This window comes from Pagrus pagrus (assembly GCF_965226575.1).
Source record: "Pagrus pagrus genome assembly, chromosome: 19".
Taxonomy (NCBI): domain Eukaryota; kingdom Metazoa; phylum Chordata; class Actinopteri; order Spariformes; family Sparidae; genus Pagrus; species Pagrus pagrus.
This window is the reverse complement of record NC_140203.1, coordinates 18,126,732-18,144,289: the sequence shown is the minus strand read 5'-3', so window position 1 is coordinate 18,144,289 and position 17,558 is coordinate 18,126,732. Positions and strand designations below refer to the sequence as shown.

Genomic DNA, 17,558 nt, shown 5'->3' with positions numbered 1-17,558 from the left:
CCAGATGAACGTGCTAGATCAATAAAGTTGGTCACATAATTAAGTTTAGATAGTTTGTGTGATAGTTGAGGAAATGTCTCAAAGTCTCTGTAGTGTCTAACAAACGTAGGGAAGCAAGAAAAAAACATTGTGAATTTACATAACACCTAATGCAGGCTGTCGGTCTTGTGATATTAGCTGTCAACCACAGTTTCTCTTCCAAAGACCACTAGGTAAGTTAGTCTTCATCATCAAACATGCAACTCTGCATTCAATTCTTTTTTTAACGTCATACATGTCACGAGTGAATTCACACCAGCATTAGCTCTGAATGAAAAAATAAAGTAATTCAATGCGATTACTGAGTGGGTACAGCAGGTGTGGTGATGCAGAGGGCTACGGACATAGAAACACAGCAAAAAAGTTCAACCTGACTACATTTCTTGCTGCAATTTAATGCAACATTATCCTGCAATGCAAATAATGCAAACACATATTGAATATTTACCCTGTTTGCAGGCATAACTTTGCATAGTTGTAAACTCTGGTCTCAGTTGCATTACCAATGTCTTTCTTTCTGTCTTTCTTACTTCCTTCATTTGTCACTCCTCCCCTCATCCACCCTCCCTCTCCCTTTCATGCCTGTCAGCTAGCTTCGCAATGTGAGTTAGCCAAAGCTATCACTGTTCCCTTTTCTATTTGGCATTGTTCAAACTAAATGGAAACAAGGTAATTAGCTTGTTACAATTAAAGCGAGACGAGCGGATGAATTGTAATCACCCGCAATGGAGTTCCTGCTTTCTCCCCTGCAGCCTCCAACAGGCCAGCTGAGCTATCCTCATTTGCATAATTAAAATATACAAATGATAATGGATTTTGTAGTCAATGTCCAGAGGCTGCAGAGGCAGGGATGAGAAGAAAATATGAAATCACAATAACAACCACGCTGTCTTCGCCTAAAGGGGAGGGCAGGGACAGGGGAGGAGAAAAAGAAGGAGATGGGAAGAAAGGGAGGATGTGGGGCGACTGAAGAGATGGAAAGAGAGAGAGGGATGTGAAGATAATGGAGAGAGAAGAGAAAAGACAGGCTGAACATCAGGGAGAGCAGAATAAAGGTGGACCAATTACATTTGCAAATAGCACACGCCTGGCCCTGGCCTGCATTGCCCTCCCTCTAGGGAAGTCTTTTGCCTGATTACATGAAATTGGGATAGAATTAAACATCTAAGAGTTGTCCTAAGACAAACCGAAATGAAATTAGAACCCGACTTCTTTTTTACCTTGGAGCGCCACAGAGCTGCACGACAGGGAGGGAAGGAGAGACGGAGGGATTTTTGCAATTAGGCGAGGGACAATGTCGGTGAAATTAGGCCTCAGAGCTGAGTTTTCTCACTCTGCTTTTTCCTTTTTTTCCCTCCCTTGGCTTTCTGTATAGTCTTCTCTCTTTTATGCCATCAGAAAGTTCGGAGGCGAAACAGCTGTGATCTCTTGATGCTGATGTGGTAATGGGTTTCAGACACACACACACACACACACACACACTACGCCAAAATACATTTACACACACACATACACATGTGCCCTGGTGATTTGGCCTGTATGGCAGCTCAGTGCACAAAGTGTGGCATTAAAGTAAAGTGTGCCGTGAGCGCTGGGCACGGCCCCAAAACAACAACTAAACAGCTCTCCAGTCACCAAACAAACTTGTTTCCTCTCTACAGTAACGATTTGAGGGAGGGGGTTCTTATGTGGTGAGGGGCCTCTTTAAAAACACAAGTGTTACTTTCCTTGTCAAAGAGAAGGAAAAAAAAAAATGTTTGCTTAGGGGTTGACTGAGATCCTCTCCGCCTCTCTAGCAATTTAATTTAGCACTTATTTTTGTTCAACAATTTCTGTTCCACAACCACCTCGTATGAATGCTTAAAAATTCAAAACATTTATTTGGTAAGACCTCAAATAAAAGAGTTTTCTTACTTTTGAAAATTACAATTAGTAACAAATTTCATTCAGTTGCATATAACACAAATATATTGTTTGTCATTGCTTTTCAACACACCTTACATGAATGTTTTCTGATGCATATGACGACTGACAAACAGAAAAGGAAATCTTAATTCAGGGGTCCACTTTGCTCACTGAACAAACATTGCGATGAAGGCTGTAGGTTACAGCCAAAAGCTCTGATAAAAGCTAAATTGTACTTTGAGATGAGAGTATTTTGATAAATCAATATGATTTGTTTGTATATATGCCATCTCCATGGTTAATTTATGGTACGATAGATTTAAACCAGTGAAGCGTCCATCCTCACCGCATTCCAACATGGTTGTGCAGCAGCACTCTAGCTGATACTCACCAGTACAAAGTACTAACACTTCCACACTTTACTCTTTGGTGTACCGTAACTTTTTCTTTCCCACTGGCTCTTCTCACAAGCTGCTGCTTTTTTGCCCTATCCATAACAGGTTCTTTGGGCCATTCATAATGGCGCTAAATAAACTGCATTACCAGGGGGCACTCGGTGACAATTCCTTTCAATCCTCACCTGCCTGCTCTTCTCTGATGGTGCTTGAAGTGTTTTGTATGTGCGGCACACTAAAAGTAGAGAGAAGAGGCAGGAGCACTGGGAGAAATCCTGATGGGCCGATCTGCTTGTGCCACTCAATCCCCTCACCCCTGCATGCCACCAGCACTGTAACATCACTGCTTCTACATTTGCCGCTGACAGACAACAGTTGTTATTAACAACTATGACTTCACAACGTCATTGTCACAAACACTAAAAATCATTTTGTTTCGCTGTAAATACTGGAAACGAACAAGCAAAGCTGCTGTTTTATGTCTTTTTCAAGTGAGGATAATCTTTTTCTTATTGTCACTGTCTTAACACCCCCTTCCTTCTTTCTCCATTTTCATGCTGCATCTCTCTATGTCTTTGTATGTTTTGTTCTTTTTTTCTTCTATTTCCACTTAGTTTTTTACCCTTTTGTCTTTGAGCTTCACTCAGAATGACTCAAATAGCCATTTGTTGCTTTCTTTCTCTCTTTCAGCTCCCTCTCTCTTTGATGCCATTTCCCTGAAAACTGTATTACCAGCATGTGTGCAATGAAATGAAATGTTCATGGTGGTGTTTGCTGGTTCCCTCCGTCTCTCTATTTAAATAGTCATTTTCTCTGTTCTTCACCCCTTTTGTTTTCACCCTCTCGTTTCATTCCCATTGGCACATACATACAACCCTTTAACTCTTTTCTTCTCTTAGTCTTTTTGTTCTCTGCTCTCTATGCATCCGTCTTCTTTGCGTCCAAATTCCCTTTTGCTCTTCTCAGGACTTGTGTTTTCTAGCCCTATACGCAAATATGCCATTTCACTATTTAGTCTTTATACTTACACTTTGTGCTTTTGTTAAGTGTATCTTCCTCAGACTTAATATGTGTTTGTATATCACTATATGTGTGTTTCCCTGTATGGTGCACCCCCCCATCCTCTCTTCTTCTTTCTGTGTGTGTGTGTGTGTGTGTGTGTGTGTGTGTGTGTGTGTGTGTGTGTGTGTGTGTGAGTGAAAGCAATAACAGTGGCAGAGCTGTAAGTAAATAATGAGGAGTAATCAAAGTTAATGGAACCCAATGGGAGCCACAGCTTCTGTGTGTGGCAATAATCTCATTTAGAGAGAGAGGCAGATTTAGTGGATAATTGGGGCCTAAGTACTCACTGATTCCCCTGCTAACTAACTAACTAACTGAGCTGCCGATGCTCGTTTTGTTTGCAATCACGCCGACACAGATGGAGCACAAACAAAGGAGGCGTTCGATGCACTCCCTCGTCTTGGCTCGTCTTCTTCATGTTACGCTTTCCTTTCTTCCTAACTGTTTTTCTGTTTTTTCTCCACTTTTAGTCCCCTGCCATGATTTCGCACCTTCCCCTTTTCCTTCTCCTTGTACTATCTTCTTTTTCCTTTTCTTTTCTCTCCTCCTCTCTTTTTTACGTGCCCTTCATGTCAGCTGTTCTTTTTCTGTCATCTCCTGGCTGCTGTTTTGCGGTTTCTCTTCTTTATCCACATTCACTCTCCTGTTGTTTTTGCTTCTTGTCTTCTCTCACTTCCTTTCCTTGCTTCTTTCCATTCTTCTCATCTCCTATCTTGTTTTTCTTCATTTCTTTGTCTTGTTTCTTTCTTTTTCACCCTCTCCTCTGACATCTCTTTTCCATCTGCTTTTCTTCTTGTCTCCTCTCCTTCTATCCTTACATCTCCTCAAAACTTCCCTTCCCTCTTTTTTCTTCTCATATCCTTTCCTTATATCCTTCTTCTCACTTTTAATGTATTTCTTTCATCTCCTCCTCTCTCTTGCCATTCATCTTGCCCACTACTTTCTTCTCCCTTTTCTTGTTTTTTATTCCCCCCTTCTATGTTCTTTTTTTACTTTTATATTTTCATGCCTTCTCCTCTCTTCTGTCCCTCTTTCCTGACTTCCTTCCCTTCTTCTCATCTTCTCTCTTTCTTTCTTTAATTGTATTTCATTTTCTTTACTTTCTTATCCTCTTCTTTGTTTCTTGACTCGATCTTTTCTCATCTTTTTCTTCTCTTTTGCCTCCTCTTCTTGTTCCCTTTTCATATTTCCCCTCCTCTCCTTTGATCTTGCCTTTCGTCTAATCTCTTCCCTTCCTTTTATTTCCTCTCCTCACTGTGTGTGTGTGTCTATGGCATAAAGTGAGACAGACATGTACATGTATGTGTGTATTTGTGTGCAATGGAGTTAATGGAGGATGTTCTCAGTTGCACAGCGGGGTTCCTCTTGCTCTATGAAAAGACCAGCATGCTCTGCTCCAGGTGTGCGTCTGTGTGTGTGTGTGTGTGTTTTTATGTGCAACGACCCCTCACTCAGAGGTGTCCAGATATCATGACAGAACAATGGTGTGTGTGTGTGTGTGTGTGTGTGTTTCTCTGTGACTATAGACATTGAGTCTTTAACCCTCAATTCAATAAGAGATACTCAGTGTGATGACTGGACCACTGCCAAAATGTCCCTCTCCGTCTTTCTACTTATCCCTCATCTGATTTCCCACCATTTATCTCTCGTACCTCACTCTAATTATCAATCCTTTTTCTTATGGTTGTTAGACTTCTCCCGACTTATCCTCATCACTCACTCTCAATATTTTTATTGGCATGAATCTCAGATGAACAGTATTAACAAGGCATCTAAATACAAAAGGAAATTAACTAGAGAAATAATTAACAAACACATAAAACGTAAGCCTGATTTCCCATCTGTCTCTTTCCTTTGTTTACCCATTTCTATAGTCTTATTTGCTTTCTTACCTTCTTTCCTTTTCCACCCTCCTGTTTTCCTTTCTTTCTCTTCTAATTCATTTACATAGTGTGATTAAAGTATGATTAGGTACGTTTAATCAGTTCAATTTCCGATCATTCAAAGCAGCAAATTTCATCAACGTTTCATCACATACAGCTTCATAATGGACGGACTGATGGATCAACCTGCTACATTATCAGACCTAAGTTAGCGTCTAACTCCTACTCCAGGTGGCAATTAAATCTGCAACTCTGGCAGCATTAGCGCCTTGCTTTTGGCCTAACCACAGTAAGTCATTACTCTAACAGGTTCCCTATGTGACTGCATGCAGCCAAATTTGATCTTTTGATGGTTTTGCATGCTCGTCAAGCAGAGTAATTTTTCCAGGGTGCCAGAAGGCCTCACAGGTCAGGTCACTTATTTAAAAGTGCAATTTGCAAAGCTGTCTAGCTACATTTAATATTTTTAAGTATGGTTATGCCACTGTGATTATAAGTTTATGTGTTCAGTGTGTGTATGCATGGTGGTGTCTACGGATTTGTGTATCTGTGCATGTATGTGTGTGTTTAGGGGGGCACAGCTTAAAGCAGCACAGCAGGCCAAAGCTGGACTGTAAAAGATGTGTTTAATCTGAAGATATTAGACTCAGGTTATTTTTACTTACCATCGGCTGGTATTAAAAAACACAGTTACAGTTATTGTGCGGTCAGGAGGCATTTACGCTTATTGGAGGGGATCTTAGGAAAGCAGGAAGCAGCTGAGATTAAAGGGGCTGTTTAATCAAGGAGTGCGCACACACACCCAACAACACACTCACCCAAACAAATAGAACACACATACAAAAAAAACATTTTACAATTACACTTTCAGATGTCTATACACAAATTGTACAAATACAGTATGTGTGGCAACACACACACGCATACACACACACAAGGCTTGTGCAAATACATATAAGGCCTCCAGAAGCTTATGAACACAGTATTTCAGTTAAGGCCCCCATTACATAAATGAGCAGGATAAGATGCTTAGACGTTATTTACACACGGGCCAAGAGGGGATTAGGATTGACCTCTGTCAGTCCCTCTTCCTTTTGTTTCATTCAGTTTCCCATCCACTCTTTTCATTTTGCTTTGCCTCATCTTCTCTTCTTTCCTCTTTTACGTTGTCTTCCTCCTTTTAATTTTATTGTCCTTTTGTGAATCCACAAAATACAGTATATATTCTATTAATTAAAAGTAATACTTTTCACGGACTAACCTCCTTTTTTTAATGGTGTATTTAAACCTGTATAATGTGCATAGTGTACAGTATATACTGTCAGTAAGTGATATATCTGCTGAATAAATACACAAATATAATAGAACTGAGCAGAATAAATACTGTTGGCCAAACAGTACAAACAACATCACTAAGTGAGTCAGAGAGTAAATCGACCTCTGCGTCTGAGTGCTAACTGGAGCAACTAGTCATCCTGTCACAAGTCCTGATTGGCTCATTTAAATACCGCTCAGGTGTAATTGGCTGGCAAATTAAACTGTCATTATTGGACAGGCGAAGAGGGAAAAAAAGCACGGGGGAGTGACAGGACAAAATGGCCGCCATTCTCCCATGGGAAAACTGGGAAATAAGGGGAGACAGACATACACATACACACGGCGAGAGACACACTTACCTTGGAGACCTCATTCTAAAGTACATATGATGCATGAACTCACTCAGACATTCATAAATACATGCAGGCCTTCTATGAAAAAGACAAAGTGCACAAAGTAAGCATGTAAGTGTATTAACATTACAAGAACTTTATCGCCACGGTTTTCTTATATTAAATCTTTTAGTTTAGTCTCTTGTCAGATGTTTCTAATTCAGCAATCTGTTTCTAGCTCACATCTCTTGTCCACTCTCTGTTTTGACATGGCTCAGTAATAAAACTGATGGATGGACGGTGACCAGAGCTTTTCCAGGTGAACCCTGACCTCCCAGAGTGTGTGTTTGTCTAAGTGTGTGTGACTATGGCCCATCTGTGTGGGCCGTTGAGAGCCTCTCCCTCTTTGCCCTCTCATTCTGACCCACATCCTCAACGGTCAACGCTGAGAGCACTCAGGCCCCAGGGAGTGTGTCTCTCTTTGTGTGCTGTGTGTCAATACATAGAGGGGTGAGTCTTAGGAGGACAAACACACACGCGCGCACAGTTTTTCATGATCTCATCAATGGATTGTGAATACAGTATTAACGATGGCTGGGTGGCCCCTGGCCACTACTTACTGAATCAGATATGTGACATATGATATGGCTTCAATTTGAAATCCATTTGTAATGTAATATAGCAGTGTACTTTATGTGAAGGTCAGGACCCAAAGTTGGGTCATTGAAAGACTATAATTATTTTAAAGGAGGCAAAAGGCCCCAAAATCAGTCATTTGCTCTTTTTGAAAAGAGTGCTGTTTTTTCTCAATACTACATAATACTGTACTTGCTGGAAGTCAAACCTTGTTCGGGCCTGCATACTATTATTTTCATTAATCTGCCAATAATACTGTATATGTACAATGCTCAACTAAATGAATGCATCCCTGAGAGCTTGAGAAGCATTACATTTTCCCTCATCTTCTACCCTTCGTCTGATTTACAGAGACCAGCGCCTCCCACAATAGTGTTCAATAGTGTTGTTCACTAGAACAAATCTTGGTAATGTACGTTCCTGCAAATCACGAATATGTCGAAACTTTACAACTTTACATCTCTCTATTTTGCAACTTTATACATCTTTGGGTCCAGTTTTCCATTTCATGTTATGACAAAGTTGTGCTTATGGTCTGTTTAGCTTTAGACACAAAAATCACTTGGTTAGGTTTAGGAAGAGGTCGTGTCTTTGGCTCCTCTGTTTGCTGCCACTAACACAGCTGGAGATGTCCAGATGTCTTGTTAAAAATATTCAGTGGTTCCATGCTTACAAATGTTCATGCTTACAGTGGTCTCTTGCTTGGCAGCTGTCTTGCAAAGCTGTCAAGACACCACCATCCTCTTCTCCTCTGTACGTGACAATAAGCTTATAATATAAAGTAATGTCATATGACACGTATTGTAGAAATACCGAAAAAAAACATACATAGGACACATGCATATTTTAACGTGTCCGAGGTTTGCAGAATTGTAAAATGGCAACATTTTATTCTGGCGACTGGGCTGCATTGCTGAAGGATGGCTACTGTACATGATCACTTTTTAGGAAGTGGACAGAATTTCCTTTTCAGGTTTCCCTAAAGAGATGTTCCTGGTCACAAACCTGACTGATTGAGCTCTAGGCTACAGTTTGGAAGCTGTTGTATTACTGAATGCAAACAAGGTTCAAGCAAGAAAATAAAAATGTTTGTGTCTGACTGTTGTGCAGTAATTACATGGCTTTTACTGCTATACCTGGCCTTACTGGACAATAGATACAGAGCTGAGGGTTTCAGCAGGGTGCAGAGTATGTTTGGCCTCATGCTATCATACTACTAATACGTGGTATTTACTATGACATTATAATGGCCAACTGTATTCTGCTAATGACATGGTCCAGTGAACCATCTGTCTGGGGAACCAGAGGACAGCAGACATTAGATCGACTGTCAGAGTTTATACACACAAAGACACACTCATAGAGGTACTGTATGTGTGTGCAGATACACACACGAGCACACAGGGTGCTATTAAGTGCTGTTTAGGATGGAAAGCCTTTGCTTGGTGTGTGTTTGAGTGTGTATTTTGGTGCACAAAGCTCAAACAAATGGATTCAATCCCTCGACGAACTGTGTGTGTGTCTGTGTATGTGTGTGTGTGTGTGTGTGTCTCAAAAGCCCCATGCCCCTGTTGTGACATCATCTATGAATGTCATAATTGAGGGTCTGTAAATTGCCGCTTTTCCCCGCTCAGCGTCGCCCCATGTGTCAATACCGAGGTTCAAGGTGACGGAGCGGATCAATACGCAGAGACAGGAGCCATCCGCTGAATTTACAGCCCAGTAACAAGAGAGCAACGAAACGACGCTGCTGTAGCCTTCAGCAAGCTGCTGGACGAGACTGAAGCGCTGCTGGCGAACATTTGTCAAAACATGCACGCCAGTGATTCCCCAAGGAATTCTGTGTTCTCGTTGTTGTTTTTGGGGATCATTTCTTTTTTTTTGTTTTGCATTGGTCGTGGCTGTGGATTGTTTTTGCTGTAGCGTTTTCATTTGAATGAATAAAGGGGCCTTTTTTACAGATGGTATTTTGACTTGTCAGAGAGGGGACGGTACAAGTGAAACACTCATAACGCTTCTGTTCCATTTAGATGTCCCAGTGAGTCAAGCCTGTGAAGAGGCAAGCACAGCAGCAGGCCCTGACACACCTAACTGAAATATAAATGTTAATCCTTATTTTTTACACCTGTTCTCTAAGTACTCTACTTAGAGGATGGGTTTATTTGTGTTGTCCCCTGTAGTAATTGCTTCACTGCTGGTATGGAGAGAAAGAATGACCACAGTGACCAATAACTTGTTTAAAGCAGATATGGTCTATATTCGAGAGATGTATTTTGATATTTCAAGCCTGTCCTTTATGTTCAGTTCTGAACGAATTATTGCACGAGTGTATTATTACTTTAACATAAACTGAGAATCTGATACTTCTTATTGTCTCAATTACTGTTGTTCAAAACGTTGATTGCAGGAAAAGCTATGTCATGTTGTATCGTTCTTCCACTTTATCTTTACCTTTTTTTTTTCAGTTTTAGGTGTGACTTTTAAATTAATGAAATTGTACAGGAACGGATGGATTTCTGAATGGGCTTATGAGGCACATGCCCAGAGGACCGAGGGGTCAGAGGGCCCTGGAGCCAGAGCCTCCTCTTTAAGCAATTATGAGCATTTAGCATTTTTTTGTTGGAATGTCATTGTTGGGTGTCCGATAAAAGATCTTGTTTGTTTGTTTGTTTGTTTGTTTGTTTGTTTGTTGTTTGTTTGTTTGTTTTCGATCCTGGAGTATTTTGAATGATATGTGTAGAAATGTGTTTGACTGTGTCTGCTGCGGCAGGATGGTTAGGGGACTGTTCATGACCAGTGTTAGTGTAGAGATGTGACAGAGACGACGAGAAGACAAAAGCAAGGATGAAAGCAAACTGAAGGGGAACTTAATAAAATATACATAACTAAATCTAAAAGGACTTTATGTATTTTATTGGTCTTCTATACAGTGACTTGTGCATGGGTGTGTGAATATGTGTGTATTTATATGAATTCATCACAGCAGCTACAGTGTCCAGCAGGCATGGATGTCACAATGATAGTAGGTGAGCTGTGAAGGTGACGATGCCTGCTGTGTGTGTGTGTGTGTGTGTGTGTGTGTGTGAGTGTGTGTTCCAGGTGATGGATTAGCTTCATTTCCAGTGTAAGCCGTCTGTTGTGAGCGAGTGAGAGTGTGTATGTTTGAACCCAAGCGGCAGCAGGGAGTGTGTAAGTGATACGTGTGTCTGCTGGACCATGCGGATGTGAGTATGTGTTTCTGTCACATTGTGTCCATTTATATGTGTCTTTACCTGCATGTGTGTGTCTCCGTGAGTGTGTGTGTGTGTGTGTGTGTCTGTGTGACAGTGGCTGAGTGATGGGTCCAGTATAGCGTGTAGTATAGCGGACAGACGCTGGGTTTCTATTGCCGGGGGCAACGGCGAGGTGTGTGTACAATCAAACGTGTGTTGACAGGCGCGATGGACATCACACGGTTATGATGACCTCAACCTGCTGCAGGTGACACACATGCCCACCACCACACACACACACGCAAACACACACGCACACGCACACACACTGAATCACTGTTAATGTTTCACATACTTTTTTATCTTGTACCTCTTTATCTTTATCTAGGTGTTTAAAGAATCACTCTACCCGAATATGCTCTGAAGTAAAACTTAAAGAAAAAAGTATATGTATTCTGGAAAGCACTTGTGTCTGATTGGCTGATACATGTCCACTGACATGTCTTACTCTTACGGTGTCTTCCATGTTATAAAAGCAACAGGTTCAGTCCTCTGAAAATAAGTCTTTTAAAATAATCTAAACAAGAAGAGTAGTTAGATGTCAGTAGATAGTTGAAGTTATTCAGAATGTGACGATCAGGAATAAATTAAAGGAGAAATCACTAGAATAATAGCTGAGATCCATGAACATAGCGTCATCACTACAGCACATTCTGAGTGGGAAAAGTAGTCAGATAATCAGACAGGTTGGATACAAGCCAGCGGTTTACTTTAAAAAAATATTTTTCATATAGCGGATCATGAGAAATGGGCCTCTGTAAAAACTACTATACATCACAAATTATTTCATGTAATTTATCTCTTTGTTTCCTTTCTTGGAAAATTACAGTATCTCAGGGTCTCATCAGAGTGAGTAAAATAAATACAACTTTTTGATTTAGCAAAGTGAACTTTAAGCAGAGTGTGACTTCTACCACATATCCGTTTGTATTTGTGTGTGTCTGCTGGTGCAAGTATGTGGATATGTGCTCTATCTGTGTGTGCACACTTTGTGTGTGTGTGTCTTTCTTTTGTCCCCCTGTGAGCCCAAAACAAGGTAAACGTATAATAATAACATCTTCAGAATGTATCTGCCCATCTTTCTCCCTTGAGCAAAACAACACACAGCACACACGCCTCCTCCACACCTCCTCCCTGCCTCCTCCCCCCCAGCGGTGCGAGGAGCGTCCGGGTGTGAAATGTAAAAGGGAGAACGCTGTCGTTCAAACTGTCCCAACCACCCGTGTCTCCCTTTCTCTCTTCCTCCCTCATGCTCTTTGTTTCTTCAAGCGACTCTTTCTCATGTTTGTTTCTTACTCTCTTTCTCTGTCACCATCCTTCTCTCTCTCTCTTATTCTTCTCTCCCTCCCTCCCTCCCTCCCTCTCAGGTGGGCTGGCTGCTGCAGGTTGCAGGTGCGCGGGACCCCTCAGCCAATGAAAAATGAGTGCCGTCGTGCGCCGTGACTTTGATGAACCTCGCCGTACGTCGGCCTATCACTCTTCTCCATTTGGCTTCCCCCGGAAAAACCACCCTGCGACACACACACGCAAGTGCACGCACACACACACACACACACACACACACACACACACACACACAAAAGTGGCAAGCGCTCTGGACCAAATATTTGTCTTGTTGAAGGAAGAGGCTGCGCTCGGGTAAATACGCGGTCAAGAGGCCCTTTTTGTCTGTGTGCGCATGTGTTTGTGTACTCACATAATAACCCAGATGTGGTTTGTTTTTGAGATTATTTTTAGACACATCTATTACAATGATTCGACTTTGAAGGAAGTGCAGTGAAAAGTTGACTGAAGGTTAGTAAAATGATCTTAAACATTATGTAGACACTTGACACAGGAAGACAAAACACTGTCCAGAGGTCACACTGGGTATATATGTGCATGTGAGTGTGTCAAAGGCATTGTGTGTCTGTTATCTGCTATGTGAGCAGCTATGAGAGTCGGGGGGCTAATCCCTCCCAGTTGGTCCCTAATCCGCTTCTAATCCCTTTAAAACTCTCTATCAGCCTCTCAGGACCTCAGCAGGATTGAAACTTGTCAAATCACACACACACACACACACACACACACACACACACACACACACACACACACACACACAAGGGCCCTGTACTGTGGGTTAAGTTAACAAATCACTGTCATCTCTTGTAAGTGAAAAAAGCTTCTCTCCACTTCTTAAACGTGATTATATCAACATTTTTCTCACAGCAGGTTGTGGTTGAATGAGCTTCATCTTCCCTTTCTTAATTCTCTGTCTGTTCACTCACTCAAACACCTAAATACACTCTGCATTCACTTTACATCCAACCTCACAAAAATGAAATGGAGACAATGCATGGCAACAACACTGTAGATATGTACCTCTGACGATTTTGTTCTCCAAAATGACTTAAAAGTGATCACGGTGGTGATGGTGTTGCTTCCCTTATTTTGCACCATCCAGTTCTTCATAACTCTCTCAAAGGTCTGAAACATTCAGTATAAACAGGAATCTGTCATGTTTTATTTTTGAGGTTTTTTTTCTTGATCTAAGAAATTAAAGGATGAGGTGTTGGTGAAGATATATTCTTTAGTGATTTAATGTTTTTCTTTATTAGGGCATTCTTACTAAAGGAACATTTGTTTCAATTGTCATCCATTTTTAAAAGTTTGTTTGTGGTCACTCAAACTGGAGATTAGTTTCACCAGTGAGAGAACTGGTAAAGGTATTTGTATTAATATTGTCGCTATTGTCGATTTCAGTTTAATAAACCAGAACTATGTAAAAGGTGTCTTGCTATATGATTTTAATTAAGACATGCCAGCCAATCAGAAACAATTTAGTCTGTGACCCTGCTTTGATTTTCCAGTAAAACACACCACTTTACACACCAAAAGGTCTGTCAAATCCAAAAAGGAGTACCCACTTTCATTAGACAAACACACACACACACACACACACACACACACACACATACACACTCCCTATAATCCCCCCCTCCTCCGCTTCCCAAACAGACAAATGCATTACACAAATGAAAAACAAGTGAGAGGCCAGAGGAGAGGCAAGGAGGGGGAGGAAGCGGGAGCGAGGGGGAGTGAGATTTTATTTAAGTGTTCTTGTAAGCCATCTAAGATATTAATGTTGCAAAGCTACTTATCAATATTTAAGAACATAAAAGGAGTGAGAGGGCGGAGGTGGAGTGTTGTGTGTGGGCTGGGCAAACCAGGAGGGACCTGCACTCTCGAGGCGTGCGTATGTGTGTGTTTGTGTGTATGTGTGTGTTTGCCAGAACCACAGAACAACAATGAGAGACAAGATGAGGTCTCTCTGACAGTTAGAGATGAGGAATTGCTTGGTCTGTGTCCTACTAAAAGCTTTAACACGCCCGCAAACATGTGCATACACACACACACAAACACACACAGAGACAGTGAGCGCTGTTAAGTGATGGTCAGGATGGTAAATACAACTGCTAATGCCCCGTAACCACAACATGCTTATTTTATGTTGTGGTTAAAATGTACTGATTTATGTTAATGTTACTGCGTGTATTTATGCATTCATGTATGAACACATGTATGTGTACTGTAAATGTATAACCTTGTATGTACATGGGTAGACAGGTTTTAGTCAGCCTGCAAAGTTTGCATTCACACCTCTTTGCCACAGATCTGTTGTATGTACGCATATATCGATTTTTTCTCCCAAATGAGTAATCTTCTAAATAGTTGTTGTTCAAATCAAATTTATCAAAACACAACTGTAGCTTAAATCACAGGTCTGTGTAAGGGGAGTTTACAGTCTGTAGCGCGTACAACATCCTCTATTATTTAGTGTTGTCAAAAATCTTGCTTTTTTGATACATATATTATGAATATTTCAAATGCTGTTTGATTTAGCTGCTGTTGTGATTAATAAAGTAAACAAGCCTTGTTTATTTGTTGTTTTATGCCCTGCGTGTTCTTAGTTTTTTTCAGTGGTATCAGAAAATGGTGTCAAATATTACTGCATTTCAAGGTATTGTATCAAAGTTAGAAATTCCAGTATCCTGACAACATTGAAGCGCAATCTGAAATATTTGAATAATGACAAAAACTTAACAAAATTAGAAAAACAAAGCAACAAGGAAGACAATTTTAGGTTCAATCAACCATTAATTTGTTTTGCAAAAGTTCCATCATTCAATACAGTTTTCTTATTCAGAGTTTGGGTCCAATTTAAAAAAAAAACATTTAAATCACACACAAATTTCACATACATCACATACACATGGTCACATAAAATTAATGAACAGTAACTTCAAGATCAACTTTCCTTTTTCTTACCGTATATGTTTTAGGACAAAGGGAAATGAAAAAAAACCCCAACATTTTCAAGTTCTCATCCAGTGTTGATATCTTTGTTGTTCACCTGTCTCTTGTTCTATGCTTGTTCTTTTTATATCACAAGACCTTTCTTTTCTTTATTTTTAATACGTTTGATGACTCATGTTGATCTCTGCCATGCATACATTAATTCATTCAATCAAATTTGATTGAGGGTGAATAGCTGGCCTACATATCATAGAAGTAATAAAACTAATGATCAATAAAACTAACTATAAGCTTGTCGTAGCTAGCAGATCGATATCGTGTGCGTTTTGGATTTCTGTAGACAAGAAGTTTTTGTGTTTACATCTCAAAACATTGTGGTCAAGGTGTATTTATGTCCCTTGTCCTTCTCCTGGTCTAACAATTCAGGTGAGGGAGGTGTTGGTGGAGGACAACATTCTTCTGCAGCTCTGAATATCCCAGAACCAAGTAAGATCCACTCACACAGGTGTTTTCACTTACTTCATTAGACACCTTTACCATTCTAGAGGTTTAATCAGACAATATTGACAACACGTGGATGGGTGCGTGGCTTATAAGTAGCATTAAGGTTGGAAAAAATATCTTATTCCACACATTCATAGTATCTTGTGTATTCTTCATTACTTCTTACTAAAGCAGTGTTCACACCTCAAACTCAATACATCATGTTTTATATGGCTGCACCATTCTATCAAATGGAGATGTTTGAGACGTCTTGTACATCATTTTTTCCCAAAATTCAGACTAACGTACCTACATAACTGACCAACCAGCAGGTCAAGGGGTTTAAGAGATAGAATAACTTTTAAGCATTTCTTTTTCAAATGGACATGGAAAATAATATAACAAAATAAAGAAACTATTGTTATTATCAACATGTCTTTAAATAACACCTGCATACCTTTGCATTTTCCCTCTTACCTCTTTGCTGTGTTCCCCCCCATCCATCTCTCCATCCATCCACACCTCCATCTTCTCTGTGTTTCAGTCCCTCCCTAAACATTAGAAATCATCAGGGAGGGTGATGAGAGGTCTGCTCGCAGGAAGAGGCTAAAGTACCACAACCTCTCTGGAGAGGGAGAGAGAGAGAGAGAGAGAGAGAGAGAGAGAGAGAGCGAGAGAGAGTTACACAACAAAAATCCTTTTCAATTCTCCTCTCATCAAATGAAAAAATAAACCAACAAAAAGCTCCTCTGTCTAAAAAACTTGAATCCCTCATTTAGCCTGTCTATGTGAATGTGTGTGTTAGTATACAGGGGACAAAGACATTAAGGAGTGAGCAGCATGAGAAGGACTCCGCAGGTGTTTGCCACCTCTCTAGCTCGAATACATTAAAGCCACACACACACACACACACATGCACGCACGCACACACGCACACACACACACACACACACACACACACACACACACACACACACACACACACACACACACAGTGACCTCTGGACAGTGTTCTGTCTTCCTGTGTCTTCCCGTGTCATCTCTAGTGTTACACATCCAAAACACTTTCTGAACACAAACCAGTAAATGATGGCTGCAGGGTGGAAGAGGTGTGTGTCTGTTGTGTGTTGAGAAAGAGACAGACAGATTTTGTGGGCGTGTGAATGAGAGAAACTGTGTGTGTGTGTGTATGTGTGTATTATGACTGTAGGCAGGGTTAGATGGATGGGTGTTCTGACCTCCCTACAGGGGTGCAGGCACGCTTATTTACACAAAGCACCCTTAGGTGTGTAGGTGTATGTGTGTGTTTGAGTGTTTGTGTGTGATATAAGCATCCAAACTTAGACTTACAGAAAGCAACACCCATAAATACAAACATTTCTAATATATACAGTATATATGAATGGCTTTGCCTTTCTCCCTCATTGAGGATAAATCTACAAAACAAAAGGGTGGGAAATAACTTAAAAACTCCCAAAGGCTCAATATCTGATGGGATTTTAGAACATTTTAGACAAAGATGAGAGCTCATTTATCTCAAATTAATGCTGCAGATGGGAACAATAATGTATCTCCGTAGAGATACATAGAAATACACAAAACTGAACCAACAACTTTCTCAAAACAGGGCTGCACATACAGTATATGGCCAGAGATTGTTCCTTCCAAGTTTGACCCAAGTTCAACTTAAGGGAATCTTTAGGGAAAACCCCTTCCTGTTTTAACATGAAAATACCTCTATGCAAACCTAGGTTTTTTAACTTTTGTGTGGAACAAGTGTAAACCCACTCTCGCTTTGTGGACTATTATTTTGACGCCTTGAGTTTGGCATTAAGGGGTCGGTAACTTGGTTCTTTGAAGCCTGAAGTGACCATATTTGGACCTGGGGTTGATTTGTATTGCTTTGCCTCTATCCTGATTGCATCTAGCTGACAATGC

At 40.6% G+C, this 17,558-nt stretch overlaps 1 protein-coding gene across 1 annotated transcript in view; it reads right to left on the bottom strand.

The window, feature by feature from the left end:
- skor2 (SKI family transcriptional corepressor 2) overlaps positions 1-16,169 on the bottom strand; it is a 49,057-nt gene extending 32,888 nt beyond the window's left edge. Inside the window, exon 1 of the mRNA XM_084383151.1 lies at positions 16,098-16,169. Within this exon, the coding sequence (XP_084239277.1) occupies positions 16,098-16,132 (35 nt within the window). The 5' untranslated portion in view covers positions 16,133-16,169. The remainder of the gene's footprint in view (positions 1-16,097) is intronic.
- Between the last annotated feature and the right edge of the window lie 1,389 nt (positions 16,170-17,558).